General features: G+C 36.6%; 1 protein-coding gene across 6 annotated transcripts in view; it reads right to left on the reverse strand.

Annotated features, from left to right (window-relative positions):
- The window catches only part of UBE2R2 (ubiquitin conjugating enzyme E2 R2), a 94089-nt gene that overhangs the window by 25758 nt on the left and 51301 nt on the right, over positions 1 to 17030 (reverse strand). For 4 of the 6 annotated variants that reach the window (XM_037009837.2, XM_037009835.2, XM_073228244.1 and 1 more), the window contains 2 exons: positions 11621 to 11707; positions 10660 to 10785 (listed from right to left, as the gene is read on the reverse strand). In XM_037009837.2, coding sequence (XP_036865732.1) covers positions 10660 to 10785; positions 11621 to 11707 — 213 coding nt within the window. The remainder of the gene's footprint in view (positions 1 to 10659; positions 10786 to 11620; positions 11708 to 17030) is intronic. The other 2 variants (XM_037009839.2, XM_037009838.2) reach the window with 1 other exon arrangement.

The following is a 17030-nucleotide window of genomic DNA, read 5'->3' on the forward strand; positions in this document are numbered from 1 at the left end:
GGCTGGGGTCCCGCTGGGTCACAGCTTTGGTACATTACCCTGTTTCGTGAAGTCTGGTCCCATCTCCAGGTGTATGAAGTCTGGCGCAGTCCTCTTTCCTGTTGCTCTTTCAGGATTACTTGTATTAATCATATTTTTGTATTATATGCGGTTTTAGGAGGACGCCTCTGTCTAACCTCTCATCCCGCCATCTTTAATCCTCTCCAGAAACTCTATTTTTGTTAGATGCCACGAGGAGCCATGACAAACAAGCAGAGAGAAACTACGTGTATTTGGACAGAGGACACCTGGGAAGTGGTATGGAATAACAATGAAAGGCTTACTAGTTGAGGAAGCTATGAGATGGGCCTTGAATAACAACTATAGTTTTAACACCTGTGGGAAATTTAGACGTGTTTACCTGGAGAAATTAGCCAATTTCATAAATGGTAGAATAAAATGTGTTTGCAAAGTCATATTTACTTTGTATTGCTATTTTTTTTGTATTGCTATTTTAACAAGTTATTGCAAACAGTGGCTTGAAACAACATGAATTTATTATTTTACAGTTTTTGACACTGCTTTCACAGGGTTAAAGTCAACATGTTGGTAGCAATGCATTCCTTCCTGGAGGCTCTGAGAAAGAATCTCTTTCCTTCCCCTTTCTTGCTTCTAAAGGATACACACACATTCCTTTGTTCTTTCCCTTCTTACTCTAATCCTCAAAGCAAGCAATGTTGCATTCCTCTGGGCTTTTCTTCCAATGTCACAGTATCTCTCTCTTTGTCTGCCTATCTCTTCCACTTTAAAGGACCCTTTTAATTACACTGGGCCCACCTGGATAATCCAAAATAATCTCCTTTTTTTTAAGGTCAGTTTATTATTAGCAACCTTAATTCTTCCTTTACATGTAACCTATCACAGGTTCCAGGGATTAGGAAGTGTATATCTCTTAAGGGGCTGTTATTCTACTTACCACAGTAGTGAAGAACCCAGTTTAAATGCAAAAGAGAGCACAAAAATGAGGCCAGAGGAGTGTTACTGCTTTCATAGTTTAATATGCATAGAAACAGTATTTCTGAGTAGTGGAATGTTACTACCTGATTTGTACTTAGAAACAACATATTAAAAGATGGGCTTCTCAGTTGATGCAGAAAAAGCATACGACAAAACCTAATACTTTTTCATAATAAAAACACTCAAACTGTAAATATAAGGGAATTATCTTAACATTATAAAGGGAACGTATAAAACCCCTAGCTAACAGCATATTCAACAGTAAAGGCTTTCCTCCTAAGATCAGAAACAACACAAGGATAGCCACTTTCACCATTGCAATTTAACACTGTCCTAGTAGTTCTAGCCAGAGCAGTTAAACAAGAAAAATAAATAAAAGGCATATAAAAAAGGAAGTGAAGTTCTATTTTCCATTTGCAAATAAAGAAAATTCCAAAGAATTCCCATGAAAGCTACTAGTTAAAAAACAAATTCATTAAAGTTGCAGGATACAAGATTAACACTAAAAAAATCAGTTTTATTTCTCTACATAAGCAACAAATCACCTAAAAAGGATAGTAAGAAAAAAATTCCATTTACAACTGCACCTAAAAGAACAAAATACCTAGGTATAAACCTAACCAAGGAAGTGAAAGTCTTGTACACAGAAAACTACAAACACTGATCCAAGAGATAAAAGACTAAGTAGGAGAAACATCCTGGGTTCATTGGTAAAAAGACAATGTTTAGATGGCAATATTCCCCAAACTGATCTACAGATTCAAACACAATCCTAATCAAAATGCTACCTTCCTTTTTTGCAGAAATAGACAAATATTAAAATTTTATATATAAATTTAAGGGACTCACAAAAGCCAAAACAGTCTCGAAAAAGAAGAAAAAAGTTGGAAGATTCAGTGTTTCTGATTTCAAAACTTCCTATAAAGCTACAGTCAACACAACAGTACAGGACTGGCATACTGATAGACATACAGACCCAGACAATAGAACTGAGTCTATAAGTAAAGTCATACATGTACAGCCAATTGATTTTTGAAAAGGTTGCTAAGTCCAATCCATAGAGGAAAGAGCAGTCTCTTCAGCAAATGATGCTGGGACAAATGGATTTTAGGAAACAAAAAAATGTGAAGTTGGACTCCTACCTCACACCATATACAAAACTAACTCAAAATTAGACCTAAAACCATAAAACTCTTAAAAAAATAATAAAAAACAGGGGTAAATCTTCATGACCCTGGATTTGGCAATGGCTCCTTAGATAGAAAACCAAAAGCATTAGCAACAACAAAATAAACTAGACTTCATCAAGATGAAAAACTTTTGCACAGAGGACATTATCAAGTGAAAAAAACTGTTGATATGGGAGGAAACATTTCCAAGCTATATATCTGAAAGGTTTAGTACCCCAAATTTATAAGGAACTCCTATAATTCCAAGACAAAAAGACAAACCAGCCAATTAAAAAATGGGCAAAGGCCTTGAACAGACATTTCTCCAGATACATAAATGGTCAAGATATATAAATGGTCAGTAAGCACATGGAAGGATGGTCAACATCATTAGTCATTGGGGAATGCAAATCAAGATGACAATAAGATACCACTTTACAACACCTTAGGATGGCTATAATTAAAAACAGAGATGGAAAATAACAAGTATTAGTGAGGATGTGGAAAAGCTGACATTCATACACTGCTGGTGAGAATGTGAAATGGTTCATAGAATAGTTTGGCAGTTCCTCAAAAAGTAACACACAGAATTACCTATTTGGCCCCACATTCCATTCCTAGATAAATAACCAAAAGAACTGAAAAAGTACTTAAACTTAAGTTCAGGGATACATAATGCCATGGCAGCACTATTCACATATACAAAAGGTGAACACAGAAATGTCTATCAACTGATGAGTAGATAAGCTGTGGTTTATCCATACAATGGGATATTATTTAGCCATAAAGAGGAATGAAGTATTGATACAAGCTACAATGTCGATGTGTCTCCAAAACATCATGCTATGTGAAAGCCAGACACAAAAGGTGACATACCGCATGATTCTATCTATATGAAATATCCAGAATAGATAAAATACAGAGAGACAGAAAGCTGACAGGTAGTTGTCAGAGACTACGGGGAAATGGGAATGGGGAGAAAACTGCTTTATGGGTAAGGTGTTTCACACTGGAGAGAAATGCTTTACAAATAGAGGTGGTAGTTTGCACAACACTGGGAATGTACCAAATGCCACTGAACTGTATTCACTTTAATGGTAATTTTATGCTTATGAACTTCAAAAGAAGGAAAGAAAAGAAAGGTGGGGAGAGGGGTGCGGGCAGGACATGGAGAAAGAAAGAAACTAAAGAGATGTGGGAAGTTCTAGTCCTCCAGAAAAGCAGTTCCAAAATGTAAAACAAAGGCTATGTAGCGTAGGCCCTATCCAACTCCAATGAAACTGAAATCTCCAGCATTCTTTATTTTTAACAAATTCTCCACATGATTCTGATATGTAGCCAAATTTGGGCACATCAATGCCCAAGGAAATCTCTTCTCCATACCTTATAGAATGCATAAGATCTGCAAATCCATGTATATAATTACATAAATTATCTATAAAATCCTGCTTGTCCCAAATTATTTAATCTGGTGGCCTAAATATTAACATGTTGTAAATGATGGCCAATATACCTATAGTTAAATCCTTAAGGTATGTGTACCATTCACAGAGTAAACTGGTGTGCTAATTAAAATTTTTTTAAATAAAAAGTTTAGGAAAAAAAGCAAAATCTAAATCTAAACAAGCACAATATATAGTTCAAATCTTTAATACTATGTATTATCAAATCACTTTTGCTGGTTAAGATTTCAACACCAGGTCAGAATAAAAATCTCCTGGTTTCTGTTGCCTTTCTACCGCATTCATTTGGCTCATACAAACCAAGATGAAACACACACAGACGTTGGGAGTTTTATGAGAACATTCTATAAAACCTCTAATGTTTTAGAAATAAAAAATATTTTACAAGTCAATTAATGATAACTTATTTTAATGATACAAAAGAAAAACATTTACCAAATATATACCAGATATATACCAGAGTTATGTCAATTTATTCTAGTAGATAAAGCAAATAAAATATATTAGGTTATACAATTCTGATTAGCTGGTAAGAAAGCAATCGTTTTCACTGAAAGAATCTTTAAATGAACTGAAAGATACAAATGTTCTTTCGGGCACCTCCTTAAAGACCATTGAATAAAATATGTACCTATTCAATGTTCATCAAATGCTTTTTTTTTTTTAACATTTGAAGGTATGTGTATTTTTTTTTTCCCCTGTAGGGTTCTGGGCATTTTTTTAAATTATGTTTACTAGGCTCCCCCCTTCACCAAGTACCCCCCACATACCCCTTCAGAGTCACTGTCCATCAGTGTAGTAAGATGCTGTAAAATCACTACTTGTCTGCTCTGTGTTGCACAGCCCTCCCCCCTTGCCTCACATATACATTATACATGCTAATCGTAATGCCCCCTTTCTTTTTCCACACCTTTATCCCTCCCTTCCCACCCGTCCTCCCCAGTCTCTTTCCCTTTGGTAACTATTAGTCCATTCGCGGGTTCTGTGATTCTGCTGCTGTTTCGTTCCTTCAGTTTTCCTTTGTTCTTATACTCCACATATGAGTGAAATCATTTGGTACCTGTCTTTCTCTGCCTGGCTTATTTCACTGAGCATAATACCCTCTAGCTCCATCCATGTTGTTGCAAATGGTAGGATCTGTTTTTTTCTTATGGCTGAGTCAAATGCTTATTTTTAAATATGAATACATACTAATAATATAACACAATCTTAACACAGAACTCAGCACCTTTATGTTAAGATTTAAGATTGTGATCATACAGTTCAACCATTTTGTTTCTGGTCATTTAATTACACAATGATAACAGAGTTTGTGTCTCAACTAGAGGAAAAAGAGAGCAACTAAAGACAAGTAATACATGTTTTAAGTTCCCTATTCCCTAATATATATTTTAAGTAATATATGTTTTTTTTTTTGAGAGGGCATCTCTCATATTTATTGATCAAATGGTTGTTAACAACAATAAAATTCAGTATAGGGGGGTCAATGCTTAATGTACAATCATTAATCCATCTCAAGTCTAATTCTCGTCAGTCTCCAATCTTCTGAAGCATAACGAACAAGTTCTTACATGGTGAACAAATTCTTACATAGTGAATAAATTTTTACATGGTGAACAGTACAAGGGCATTCATCACAGAAACTTTCAGTTTTGATCACGCATTATGACCTATAAACAATCAGGTCAAATATGAATATTCGTTTGATTTTTGTACTTGATTTATATGTTGATCCCACATTTCTCCCTTTATTATTATTATTATTTTTACTTTTAATAAAATGCTGAAGTGGTAGGTAGATGCAAGATAAAGGTAGAAAACATAGCTTAGTGCTGTAAGAGGGCAAATGTAGATGATCAGATGATCAGGTGTGTGCCTATGGACTAAGTATTAATCCAGGCTAGACAAGGGCAGCAAAACATCCACGGATGCAGAAGATTTCTCTCAAAGCAGGGGAGGGTGAGGTTCTGAGCCTCACCTCTGTTGATCCCCAAATTCTCACCTGATGGCCCCCCTGCGACTGTGCCTGTCTTAGGTTGTTCCTCCCTTGAGGAATCTTACCCGTCTCTGGCTAACCAGTCATCTTCCGGGGCCATACAGGGAAATGTAAAGTTGGTAAGTGAGAGAGAAGCCATATTGTTTGAAAAGGTTAGCTTATTACTTCTTTGCAGATTTATGCCCTGTGGCTTCTATGCCCAGCACTTGTCTCGAGGTATCTTTACCACCTGGAGGAATTATGATACTCGGTAAATTCGATATAAGGCACGAATTCTATTTAAGGGTTGTAATTAGGAAGAAAGAAGAAAAGCTATAGATGTAGCATATGGAAGGAAACATGGGAGGATTGATTATTTCTTTGACATATCTTCTTGTAGAGTTAAGTAATATATGTTTTAAGTGTAGTTTACTTAATAGTATGTTTCTTAGTTTTGATAAATGCATCATGGGTGTATAAAATATTAATATTAGAGGAAGCTAAGTAAAAGGTATATGAGAACTTTCTGTACTGTTTTTGAACTCTACGTCTAACCATTTCAAAATAATTTTGTTAAAGTGGATTTAAATTTAATGAGTACAGTATGTTTATAATACCAAAACATTGCAATTTCAAAGTTTTATATTAAAAATTTATATGAAATGCATTAGAAATAATAACTTAAGCAGTCTGTCCTAGTACTGAAGATCAACTGAGAATGCAATATTAAAACTCTGTAATCAATTCTAATGTGGTTTCCTTGCTTTCATTATTTGATTGTTAGGTGGAATAACCATTAAAATAAGTTCTCAAAGAAATTACAGAAATACCACAGATCTACCAGATAATTCCACTAATCAGAGAAAACGAATAACAACAGTTTAATCAAAGATGAAGAAATACATGTTAAATGAGCAAAAGAGATGAAGCAGAACCAGTTGAGCTACCATTTATTTTAGTATCTAAAGGCAATTTCACCAAGCAAGGGAGTAAAAACCCTTATTACAAGACATCTTGTTACTTCAAGGACTCATGGACCTACAGTCAAATTACACCCCCTGTGAGCATAATGTGCCCAGAATATAGAAAGAGAAGGTACCTATGATGGGTAACTTTGTGTGTCAACTGGGCTAAGGGATGCTCAGTTAGCTCAGTTACTTCTGGGTATGTCTGTGTGGGTGTTCCCAAAAGAGATCAGTATTTGAATTAGACTGAGTAAAAGAATAGTCTTTCACCAACTGTGGCAGCCATCATCCAACCCATCAAGGGCCTGAACAGAACAAAAAAGGTGGAGGAAGGACAAATTCTCTCTCTCTTCTTGAGCTGGGACATTGGAACTCCTGGGGCTTGGGCCTTCGGACCAACACCAGCAGCTCCCCAGTTCTTGGGCCTTTGGCCTCCAATGGTTCATGTGACTCTCAGGCCTTTGGACTTGGACTGAATTTTATACTTCCAGTTTTCCTGTTCCTATAGCTTGAGGAGGGAAGACTGTGGGATTTGTCAGTCTTTACAACATGTGAGCCAATTCCTACAATAAATCTCCTCTCACATGTATCTCCATATTTCCTATTGGTTCTTTTTCTCTGGAGAACCCTAACACAGTATCCTTGCTTTTACCTGGTCTTTACTGTGTAATGTTAAAATATAATTTATAATTATGGCTTTATTGTAAGCAACCTCTTCCAGTTTTTTCAGTTTCTGAAAAGCTGATTTTAAGTCTCACCCATTTTACTCTTAATGGCCTATCATCCATCTAAATAATTACAAAGATCATAAACTATGTGCAATTGGTTTATGCTACTTATGTAGCCTAAATTCTATTTTAAAAATTCAATCTTTCTGCAGACTTGGCAAAAACCTTTTAAAAATTTTATAAGAGACACCAGAGAGCTAGCACTAATGTACACATTGCTTGCTCTTATGCTCTTTCCCCGCCAAACCACATGAGGACACAGAGATAAGCCGAAGACGGTCTTCAGGAAGCAATTATGCTGGCACCTTAACAATGGACTTTTAGCTTCTGGAACTGTGAAAAAAATACACTTAGTTGTTTAAGCTACCCTATTCATGCTTTTTTGTTATGGCAGCCCAAGCTAAGACAACGCGTCTTAGAAAAAAAAGCATATTACAACAGTAGAGCCTATTTTTAATAATTATCAAAACAGTAACATTTAAAAAAATACCCTACCCTAATTACAGGGGATTAGTAGCCAAACTGGTACATCTTCAAATGCTGGTGGCTGGCTATAGAGATGAATATAGTGCTCTGAGAGTCATCTGGGTCTAGAATCGAGCACAGAAACACAGGAAACTGTTTTTTAGCTCATTCAACATATAGGAAAGATCTAGACTCTTAAGAGAAATGGCAAAATATTTTCATATGAGCCACCAAGTAGCCTAAGATATACCGTATCTTACTGTAATCTTTATTTCATGACTGCATTGGTGACATTAATTTGTGAACACTCTACACAAAAAAATTAATGTCTATACTCCTTCCAAAACATTCAAAATACTTCTTACTTTTGTTAGGAAAGAGTATAAAACCTAAATGTGATTTATTCCCACTAGGATGTTTAAACATTTTAACAGTAAGGTATTAACAAAGGGCCACGTGGTAGAAGCTGCTCAGGCTGAGAGGGGGTGGAGAAATTGATAACGGCCTGGCAATACCTGTTTGAGTTTTTTTAAACCTACCAATAAGAATAAGACATGTAAAGGAAAGATATAATGAGCTTAGGCGACCTCCGGGGAAGACTGAACCCTGTAGTACTCAGCCAATGAGGAACCAGGGGAGGGACTCGTGCACTAGGAGGTAAATTATTGGCGCCAAACTCCCCAGGTGTGCCTGCCCACCAGACACTCGATCTTGAAAGACCGTCATTAAAGCCTCGCTCCGCTGTTCTCTTTGTCTCCATGTCCACTTATTGAATTTAGACCAGTGAGTGTGTTTCTCACACTTTCAAAAATAAAGCTCCATAATATATTCTACAAACTGATTTAAAAGAATCACAAAATATTAAATACTTCTGCATACATCCCCTCAATTTTGCAGTAAACCAAAAACTACTTTAAAAATTAGTCTATTAAAAATTTTTCAAATAAATAATACTGAAGAGCACTGAGATTGAGTTGTCATGATGCAAAGTTCACAGTGAAGAGTATGAAAACCTCATTTTAATACATGATTTGTGGAGCAAATGGGGTTTGTTGGCTGTCAACTTCTGAGCACAGAAACACAGGAAACTGTTTTTTAGCTCATTCAACATATTAAAGTTTCTTTTTTCTCTATGTTCCCCCTGATATTTGTAAATTTTACAAGAACGGCAATGATAAAAGAAATGTTAAAATAATTAAATTCACTCCTATAACAGCAGTATATATAACCCTTTGTTATACAAAATACATCTATGTGCATATATTTAACAAAACTGCAAGGAAAGCTCTTGTGACTTTTAAAACTTGACATAATGAACTATTTTCTACCACTAATGGCCTTTATAATACTTCTTTTTAATGCTCATGAAGTTAATATACCAAAAACTCTTCAATCAATTCCAATATTTTGGCAGTTGAACAGGTCTTTGGGCTTGTACTTCTGATTTGCTGCTGTTATTATCATTGCTTCCCCACCACTTCCAGTTCTATTATAAATAACTGCAGTAAACACTGATGACTAGAGCAACTGACATTGAGGTTCACTGTATGTCTACCGAAAGTGGCAACATTGGTGGGTGAGTAGTGAGTCCTTTGGCCAAGAACCAGGAGCCTCAATCTCTAGAATCAGAAACCCTGACATAGGCCCTCAAAAAGTTCAATTCTGATATCAATTTCAGAGGATAAACTAACTTATGGGAGAAGAGTATGTTATGACCCTTTTGAATACATCAAATTTAATTCCTAATTAGGAGATCACTTCTTTAAAAACATTTATGGCATGGAAAACTGTATATTAATATCTGTATGAATTATTTTATTGTAACAATTATGAATATGAAAAACATTTTAAAAAAAGATCCAAGCTAAATCTTAAAAGAGATACAACTAAATAGCCTAGTAGTGAAAAAAAACAGTGGAAAGGGGAATTATCTACATATATTTTCCTCCTTCACAGCTCTGAATCCTTTATGGTTTTTTGTTTCTTTTTGAGAAGGGTGTGGGAATTACATAAATGAATAAAAACAGGTATGTATATGGGATTAAGGTGAATTCGTTCTCAATAGCAAGACAAAAGCTTTAGTCTCCTCACTTCTCTCTTGTTATCTGAAATCTACATATACTACAGTTTTGAACACAGAACTTTTGTTTATGAAATAGATAGGGATACAGAAATATTGCTATGTGCACTGAACTCAGAACTTAGGAAACAGTGAATTATTTCTATAGTGTCTCCTACAACAGGATAACGTTATTCTATAGAACAGTATAAGGGAGTCACTATTATTCATTTATAATTGTGATTACATCAAATACTAAAGATATGAAAACAAAACAAACCCCCGATATTCCAGGATTTATTTCTAAAAATATAACTATGTATCACCTTTGAACACTAGTTTGGCCTGTTTTAAGAAGGAAAGAAAAATGAAGATTATGCTTTACAGAAAAAGCAGGTTATGAAAAACAAAGCTGCTCCAATGTGCTAATTTACACAGACTGAGATACAAATTCAGGATCCTAGAGTAAGATCTCCATTTCTTCCCTACAAGCATTTTGAAAGCTATGCAGCTCTGTTTCTGGAGCAAATATGCTACCCAATAACCACCAGGCCAAAAAAAGCACTACACGACTAAAGATGCAAATTTTAAAAAGGAATTTTAATGCTTGGGCCACGACCTATGATATAATGAGAAAGCTTCAGAACCAGTGCAATGAAAGAGATTACAGAATGGTAAAGTGGGCTCAAAGAATGTTTTAAAGGGCCCTGACATAATTATCCTGAGAAAGATAAGGCAGCATTCTATTCCAGATTAGCTCAAAGTTAAAGTATATTTCATTAACAAAACTAGAAATGACTCCCCCAGCTATGCAGACTTATCCATTAGAAGAATCTCACCTTGGGATTGAAAAAGGCTCTCAACTGCTCTGCAGCAACTCCTGAAAGGAGGCCAGTCCAAATATAGTAGGTTACATCCCCACCCTCAAAGCTGAATCTCTGATGAAGGTAACCCTTGCTGTGAAACTAGAGTATAGGTAAACAAATAAATCTGTATTATCTTTAATGGGTAAAGAAAATGTGGTACATAGACACAGTGGAATATTATTCAGACATAAAAAACAAATCCTCCCATTTGCAACAACATAGATGGATCTAGAGGGTATTATGCTCAGTGAAATAAGCCAGGCAGAGAAAGACAAATACCAAATGATTTCACTTATTTGTGGAGTATAAAAACAAAACATCAATAGACTCATAGACACGGAGAAGGGACTAGTGGTTACTAAGGGCAAGGGGATGGGGAGGTGGAAGGGGATTAAGGGGCATAATAATTCACAATCATAATATAGGTTCATCACGGGGATGGTAGTACAGCATGGAGAATAAAATAATGGTTCTGTAACATCTCACTACATCAACACATAGTGACTGCACTAGAGGGGTGAGGATCTAATAATGTGGGTAACTGTTGAACCACTGTGTTGCATATTTGAAACCAATATAAGACTGTTTATCAATCATACTTTAATTTTTTAATGCATAACTTAAAAAATTTGCATGATCTTATCTGTTAATTTAAAAACTGTAAATGTTAACACATATGTTTTATAATCTTAGGAATGAGCAACAAAGGTTTAAAGCCTTAAACTTAAATTAACTATAACATATACTGGTTGGTATTAAAAAACTCCCTAAACTTTCAACAATTAAACTAGAGACAACTAACTAAAAATCGGAAACCATGAATATTTATTTGAGGTTACAACATAACTACCACAGCATACTGATACGTAGAGGTTATTTTCAAGGACTGTATCTTAAAAAACCTTCAGAGAAATTCATAATAGACGTCTCTTACCTCATAAATGTTGGGGTGCCACATTTTGGTCAAGAATCTGAAGGTAGGTGGTGAATATGGGTAGTCAATAGGAAATTTAATATGCGCCTGAAAAGAAAATGAAATGCTAATAAATGAACTGTAGGTTATTCATCTGCTAGTAATTGACCCTATTATACCCCAGTGAAACAAAACTCCTTTCTACAGTGTAGACTGTTGGGACTAAAATAACATATATATTTCATTAGCCCCAATGGCAGGGTTGTTATTAGCGTGTTCTTACAGCATTTCTTTAAACATTTGTAAGAGTGTATGTTAAATCACCAAAACTCAATGGCTATATAATTTTTAATTGAGCTTACATGTGTAAAACAGTACTAAGTACAGGTGTGTCACATTAATTAGTACATTTTGTTTTTATAAAAAGAACTAATAAAGATGGCAGTGTGAGAGGTGAGACAGAGACCTCATCCTAAAACCACATATGATACGAAAATATAATTAATTCAACTAATCCTGAAAGAGCAACAATAAAGAAGGCTGCGCCAGATCCATACACCTGGAGGAAAGAACAGACCTCATGGAATAGGGTAATGTACCAAAGCCATGACCTGGCAGAACCCAAGCTCTTCCACAACCCCAGATCACAGGCAGGAGGAAGAGAAACAGCGAGGAGGGAGTGGAGGTCTGGACATGCTGAAAACCTAGTCCTGGAGATATGCTCTAGGAGCACGAACCTACATTGCATGCTGCTCTGGTGATCTGTGGGGTTGGAAAGCTAAGACAGGCAGAATACCTGAAGAGACTTAAGATTTCAGCTGCTTGTGGAAAACAGAGATCCATATCCAGCTGATCTGAGCGGGTAGTCTGAGAGACTTCCTAAAAGTGGGGGATGCTAAAGGGGCAAGGATTGCACAGAGCTTCCTGAGCAGGAGAAAGGACAAGTAAACAAAATTGTCTGGGTGCATTCTGCCCAGCATATTGGGAACTTTCACTATCTTCAGGCGCTCCATCCCCATGTGGCTGGATACCCAGCTCCAAGGCCTCCAACCATGACATGCAGCAAGCTCCACCTTTCTCCCAGCCATCCTGTACCTGGCTTGCAAATTGGCAAACGCTGCCCTGGCGTCAGGCCAGTGAGAAGCAAGGCCCACCTACAGCAGCTACAAACGCAAAGCACAGACACTTACACCTGTGTCTTCAGCCCACTGGTTCTGGCAGTGGAGACAGGCATAGCAGCCGGGAAGGAGGAAACAGCTCTTCCCTCCTAGCCAGGCAACAGAGCCACTCCCCTGCGAACTCCGACATCACTCCAGGGACTGAGGAGCTCCAGTGAGTAGAGCTTCTGGGCACTAGAGGGTGCCACATACAAATATGAAACATCAAAGGAACCGGGTTCAAACCAAAATCTTAACACCAGAGAAATGATCAAGTGAGATTGAACAAGTAAATTTTCCTGAAAGAGATTTCAAAATAAAAATCATAAACATGATCATGAAGGTACAGAAACATAGTCAACAACTCAGGAACGAATTTACAACGGAGAACCAATCACTGAGGAACACAAAGGAGGGTATTAAAAGCAGATTAGATACAGTGGACGATAAATGAAATAGAAATTAGAGAAGAGGAACACAAAGAAGCTGAGACACAGAGAGAAAAAAGGATATCTAGGAATGAAAGAATATTGAGAGAACTGTGGGACCAATCCAAACGGAACAATATTTGCATTATAGGGGTTCCATAAGAAGAAGAGAGAGAAAAGGGAATAGAAAGTGTCATTGAGGAAGTTAATTGCTGAAAACATCCCCAATCTAGGGAAGGAGATAAGGTCTCTCAGGCCATGGAGATCCACAGATCTCCCAAAACAAGGGACCCAAGGACGACACCACCAAAACATATAATAATAAAAATATCAAAGATCAAGAATAAGGACATACAATTAAAAGCAGCCAGACAGATAAAAAAGATCACATACAAAGGAAAGCCCGTCAGGCTATCATCAGACTTCTCAGCAGAAACCTTACAGGCCGGAAGGGAGTGGCATTATATATTTAATGCAATGAAGCAGAAGGGTCTTGAACCAAAAATACTCTATCCAGCAAGTTATCATTTAAATTTGAAGGAGGTATTAAACAATTTCCAGATAAGCAAAAGCTGAGAGAATTTACCTCCCACAAACCGTCTCTACAGTGTATTTTGAAGGGACTGCAATAGATGGAAGTGTTCCTAAGGTTAAACAGCTGTCACCAGAGATAATAAAAAGGAATATACAAAGAGTACAGAATATGATGCCCTATAAATAAAGAACAGAGGAGGAAGAAAAGGAGGGGGGGAAGGACCTTTAGATTGAGTTTGTAATAGCATACTAAGTGAGTTGAGTTAGACTCTTAGTGAGGAAGTTACCCTTCAACCTTTGGTATCCACGAATCTAAAGCCTGCAATGGTAATAAGTACTTACCTATCGATAACCACTCTAAATGTAAATGCTCTGAACGCACCAAAAGACATAGAGTCATTTAATGGATAAAAATACAAGACCCAACTACATGCTGCCTACAAGAGACTCACTTCAAACTCAAAGACATACAAAGACTAAAAGTGAAGCGATGGAAAAAGATATTTCATGCAACTAATGGAGAGAAAAAAGCAGGAGTAACAGTACTTGAATCAGACAAAACAAGACTTCAAAACAAAGAAACAAGAGACAAAGAAGGACATTACATGATGATACAGGGGTCAGTACAACAAGAGGATATAATCATTATAAATATCTTTGCACCTAACAAGGGAGCACATACATATGTGAAACAAATACTAACAGAATTAAAGGGGAAATAGAATACAATACATTCATTCTAGGAGACTTTAACACTCCACTCACTCCAAAGGACAGATCAACTAGGCAGAAAATAAGTAAAGAGACAGAGGCACTGAACAACACATTAGAACAGATGGACCAAACAGACATCTTCAGAACTCTCCACACAAAAGCAGCAGGATACACATTCTTCTCAAGTGCACATGGAACATTCTCCAGAATAGACCACATACTAGGCCACAAAAAGAGCCTCAGTAAATTCCAAAAGATTGAAATTCTACCAACCAACTTTTCAGACCACAAAGGTATAAAACTAGAAATTAATTGTACAAAGAAAGCAAAAAGGCTCACAAACACATGGAGGCTTAGCAACACGCTCCTAAATAGTCAATGAATCAATGACCAAATTAAAATGGAGATCCAGCAATATATGGAAATAAATGACAACAACAACACAAAGCCCCAACTTCTGTGGGATGCAGTGAAAGCAGTCTTAAGAGGAAAGTATATAGCAATCCAGGCATAGTTAAAGAAGGAAGAACAACCCAAATGAATACTCTACCCTTACGATTATCAAAACTGGAAAAAGAATAATGAGGCCTAAAGTCAGCAGATGGAGGGACATAATAAAGAGAGAAGAAATAAATAAAACTGAGAATAAAACAATAGAAAAAAATCAATGAAACCAAGAGCTGGTTCTTTGAGAAAATAAAGAAAATAGATAAGCCTCTAGCCAGACTTATTAAGAGAAAAAGAGAATCAGTGCACATCAATAGAATCAGAAACGAGAAAGGAAACATCATGACAGACCCAACAGAAATACAAAGAATTATTAGAGAATACTATGAAAACCTATATGCCAACAAGCTGGAAAACCTAGAAGAAATGGACAACTTCCTAGAAAAATACAACCTTCCAAGACTGACCAAGGAAGAAACACAAAATCTAAACAAACCAATTACCAGCAAAGAAATTGAAGCGGTAATCAAAACACTACCCAAGAAAAAAACCCCTAGGCCAGATGGATTTACCTCGGAATTTTATCAGACATACAGAAAAGATATAATTCCCATTCTCCTTAAAGTTTTCCAAAAAATAGAAGAGGTGGCAATACTCCCAAACTCATTCTATGAAGCCAACATCACCCTAATAACAAAACCAGGCAAAGACCCCACCAAAAAAGAAAATTACAGACCAATACCCCTGATGAACGTAGATGCAAAAATACTTGACAAAATATTAGCAAACCGAATTCAAAAATACATCAAAAGGATCATACACCATGACCAAGTGGGATTCATCCCAGGGGTGCAAGGAAGGTACAACATCCAAAAATCCATCAACATAATCCACCACACCAACAAAAAGGACAAAAACCACATGATCATCTCCATAGATGCTGAAAAAGCATTCAACAAAATTCAACATCCATTCATGATAAAAACTCTCAACAAAATGGGAATAGAGGGCAGGTACCTCAACATCATAAAGGCCATATATGATAAACCCACAGCCAACATCATACTGAACAGTGAAAAGCTGAAAGCTTTTCCTCTGAGATCGGGAACAAGAAAGGGATGTCCACTCTCCCCACTGTTGTTCAACATAGTACTGGAGGTCCTAGCCACGGCAATTAGACAAAACAAAGAAATACAAGGCATCCAGATCGGTAAAGGAGAAGTTAAACTGTCACTATTTGCACATGCCATGATATTGTACATAAAAAATCCTAAAGACTCTACTCCAAAACTACTAGAACTGATATCGGAATACAGCAAAGTTGCAGGATACAAAATAACACACAGAAATCTGTGGCTTTCCTATACACTAACAATGAGCTAATAGAAAGAGAAATCAGGAAAACAATTCCATTCACAATTGCATCAAAAAGAGTAAAATACCTAGGAATAAACCTTACCAAGGAAGTGAAAGACCTATACCCTGAAAACTATAAGACACACTTGAGAGAAATTAAAGAGGACACTAACAAATGGAAACTCATCCCATGCTCTTGGCTAGGAAGAATTAATATTGTCAAAATGGCCATCCTGCCTAAAGCAATCTACAGATTCAATGCAATCGCTATCAAATTACCAACAACATTCTTCAACAAACTATAACAAATAGCTCAAAAATTCATATGGAAACACCAAAGACCCTGAATAGCCAATGCAATCATGAGAAGGAAGAATAAAGTGGAGGGGATCTTGCTCCCCAACTTCAAGCTCTACTACAAAGCCACAGTAATCAAGACAGTTTGGTACTAGCAGAAGAACAGAGCCACAGACCAGTGGAACAGAATAGAGACCCCAGATATTAACCCAAATATTTATGGTCAATTAATATTTGATAAAGGAGCCATGGGGAAATGACAGTCTCTTCAACAGATGGTGCTGGCAAAACTGGACAGCTACATGTAAGAGAATGAAACTGGATCACTGTCTAACCCCATACACAAAAGTAAATTCGAAATGGATCAAAGACCTGAATGTAAGTCATGAAACCATAAAACTCTTAGAAAAAAACATAGGCAAAAATCTCTTGGACATAAACATGAGCGACTTCTTCATTAACATATCTCCCCAGGCAAGGGAAACAAGAGCAAAAATG

The sequence above is a fragment of the Manis javanica genome, chromosome 2 (assembly GCF_040802235.1).
Source record: "Manis javanica isolate MJ-LG chromosome 2, MJ_LKY, whole genome shotgun sequence".
Lineage (NCBI taxonomy): Eukaryota > Metazoa > Chordata > Mammalia > Pholidota > Manidae > Manis > Manis javanica.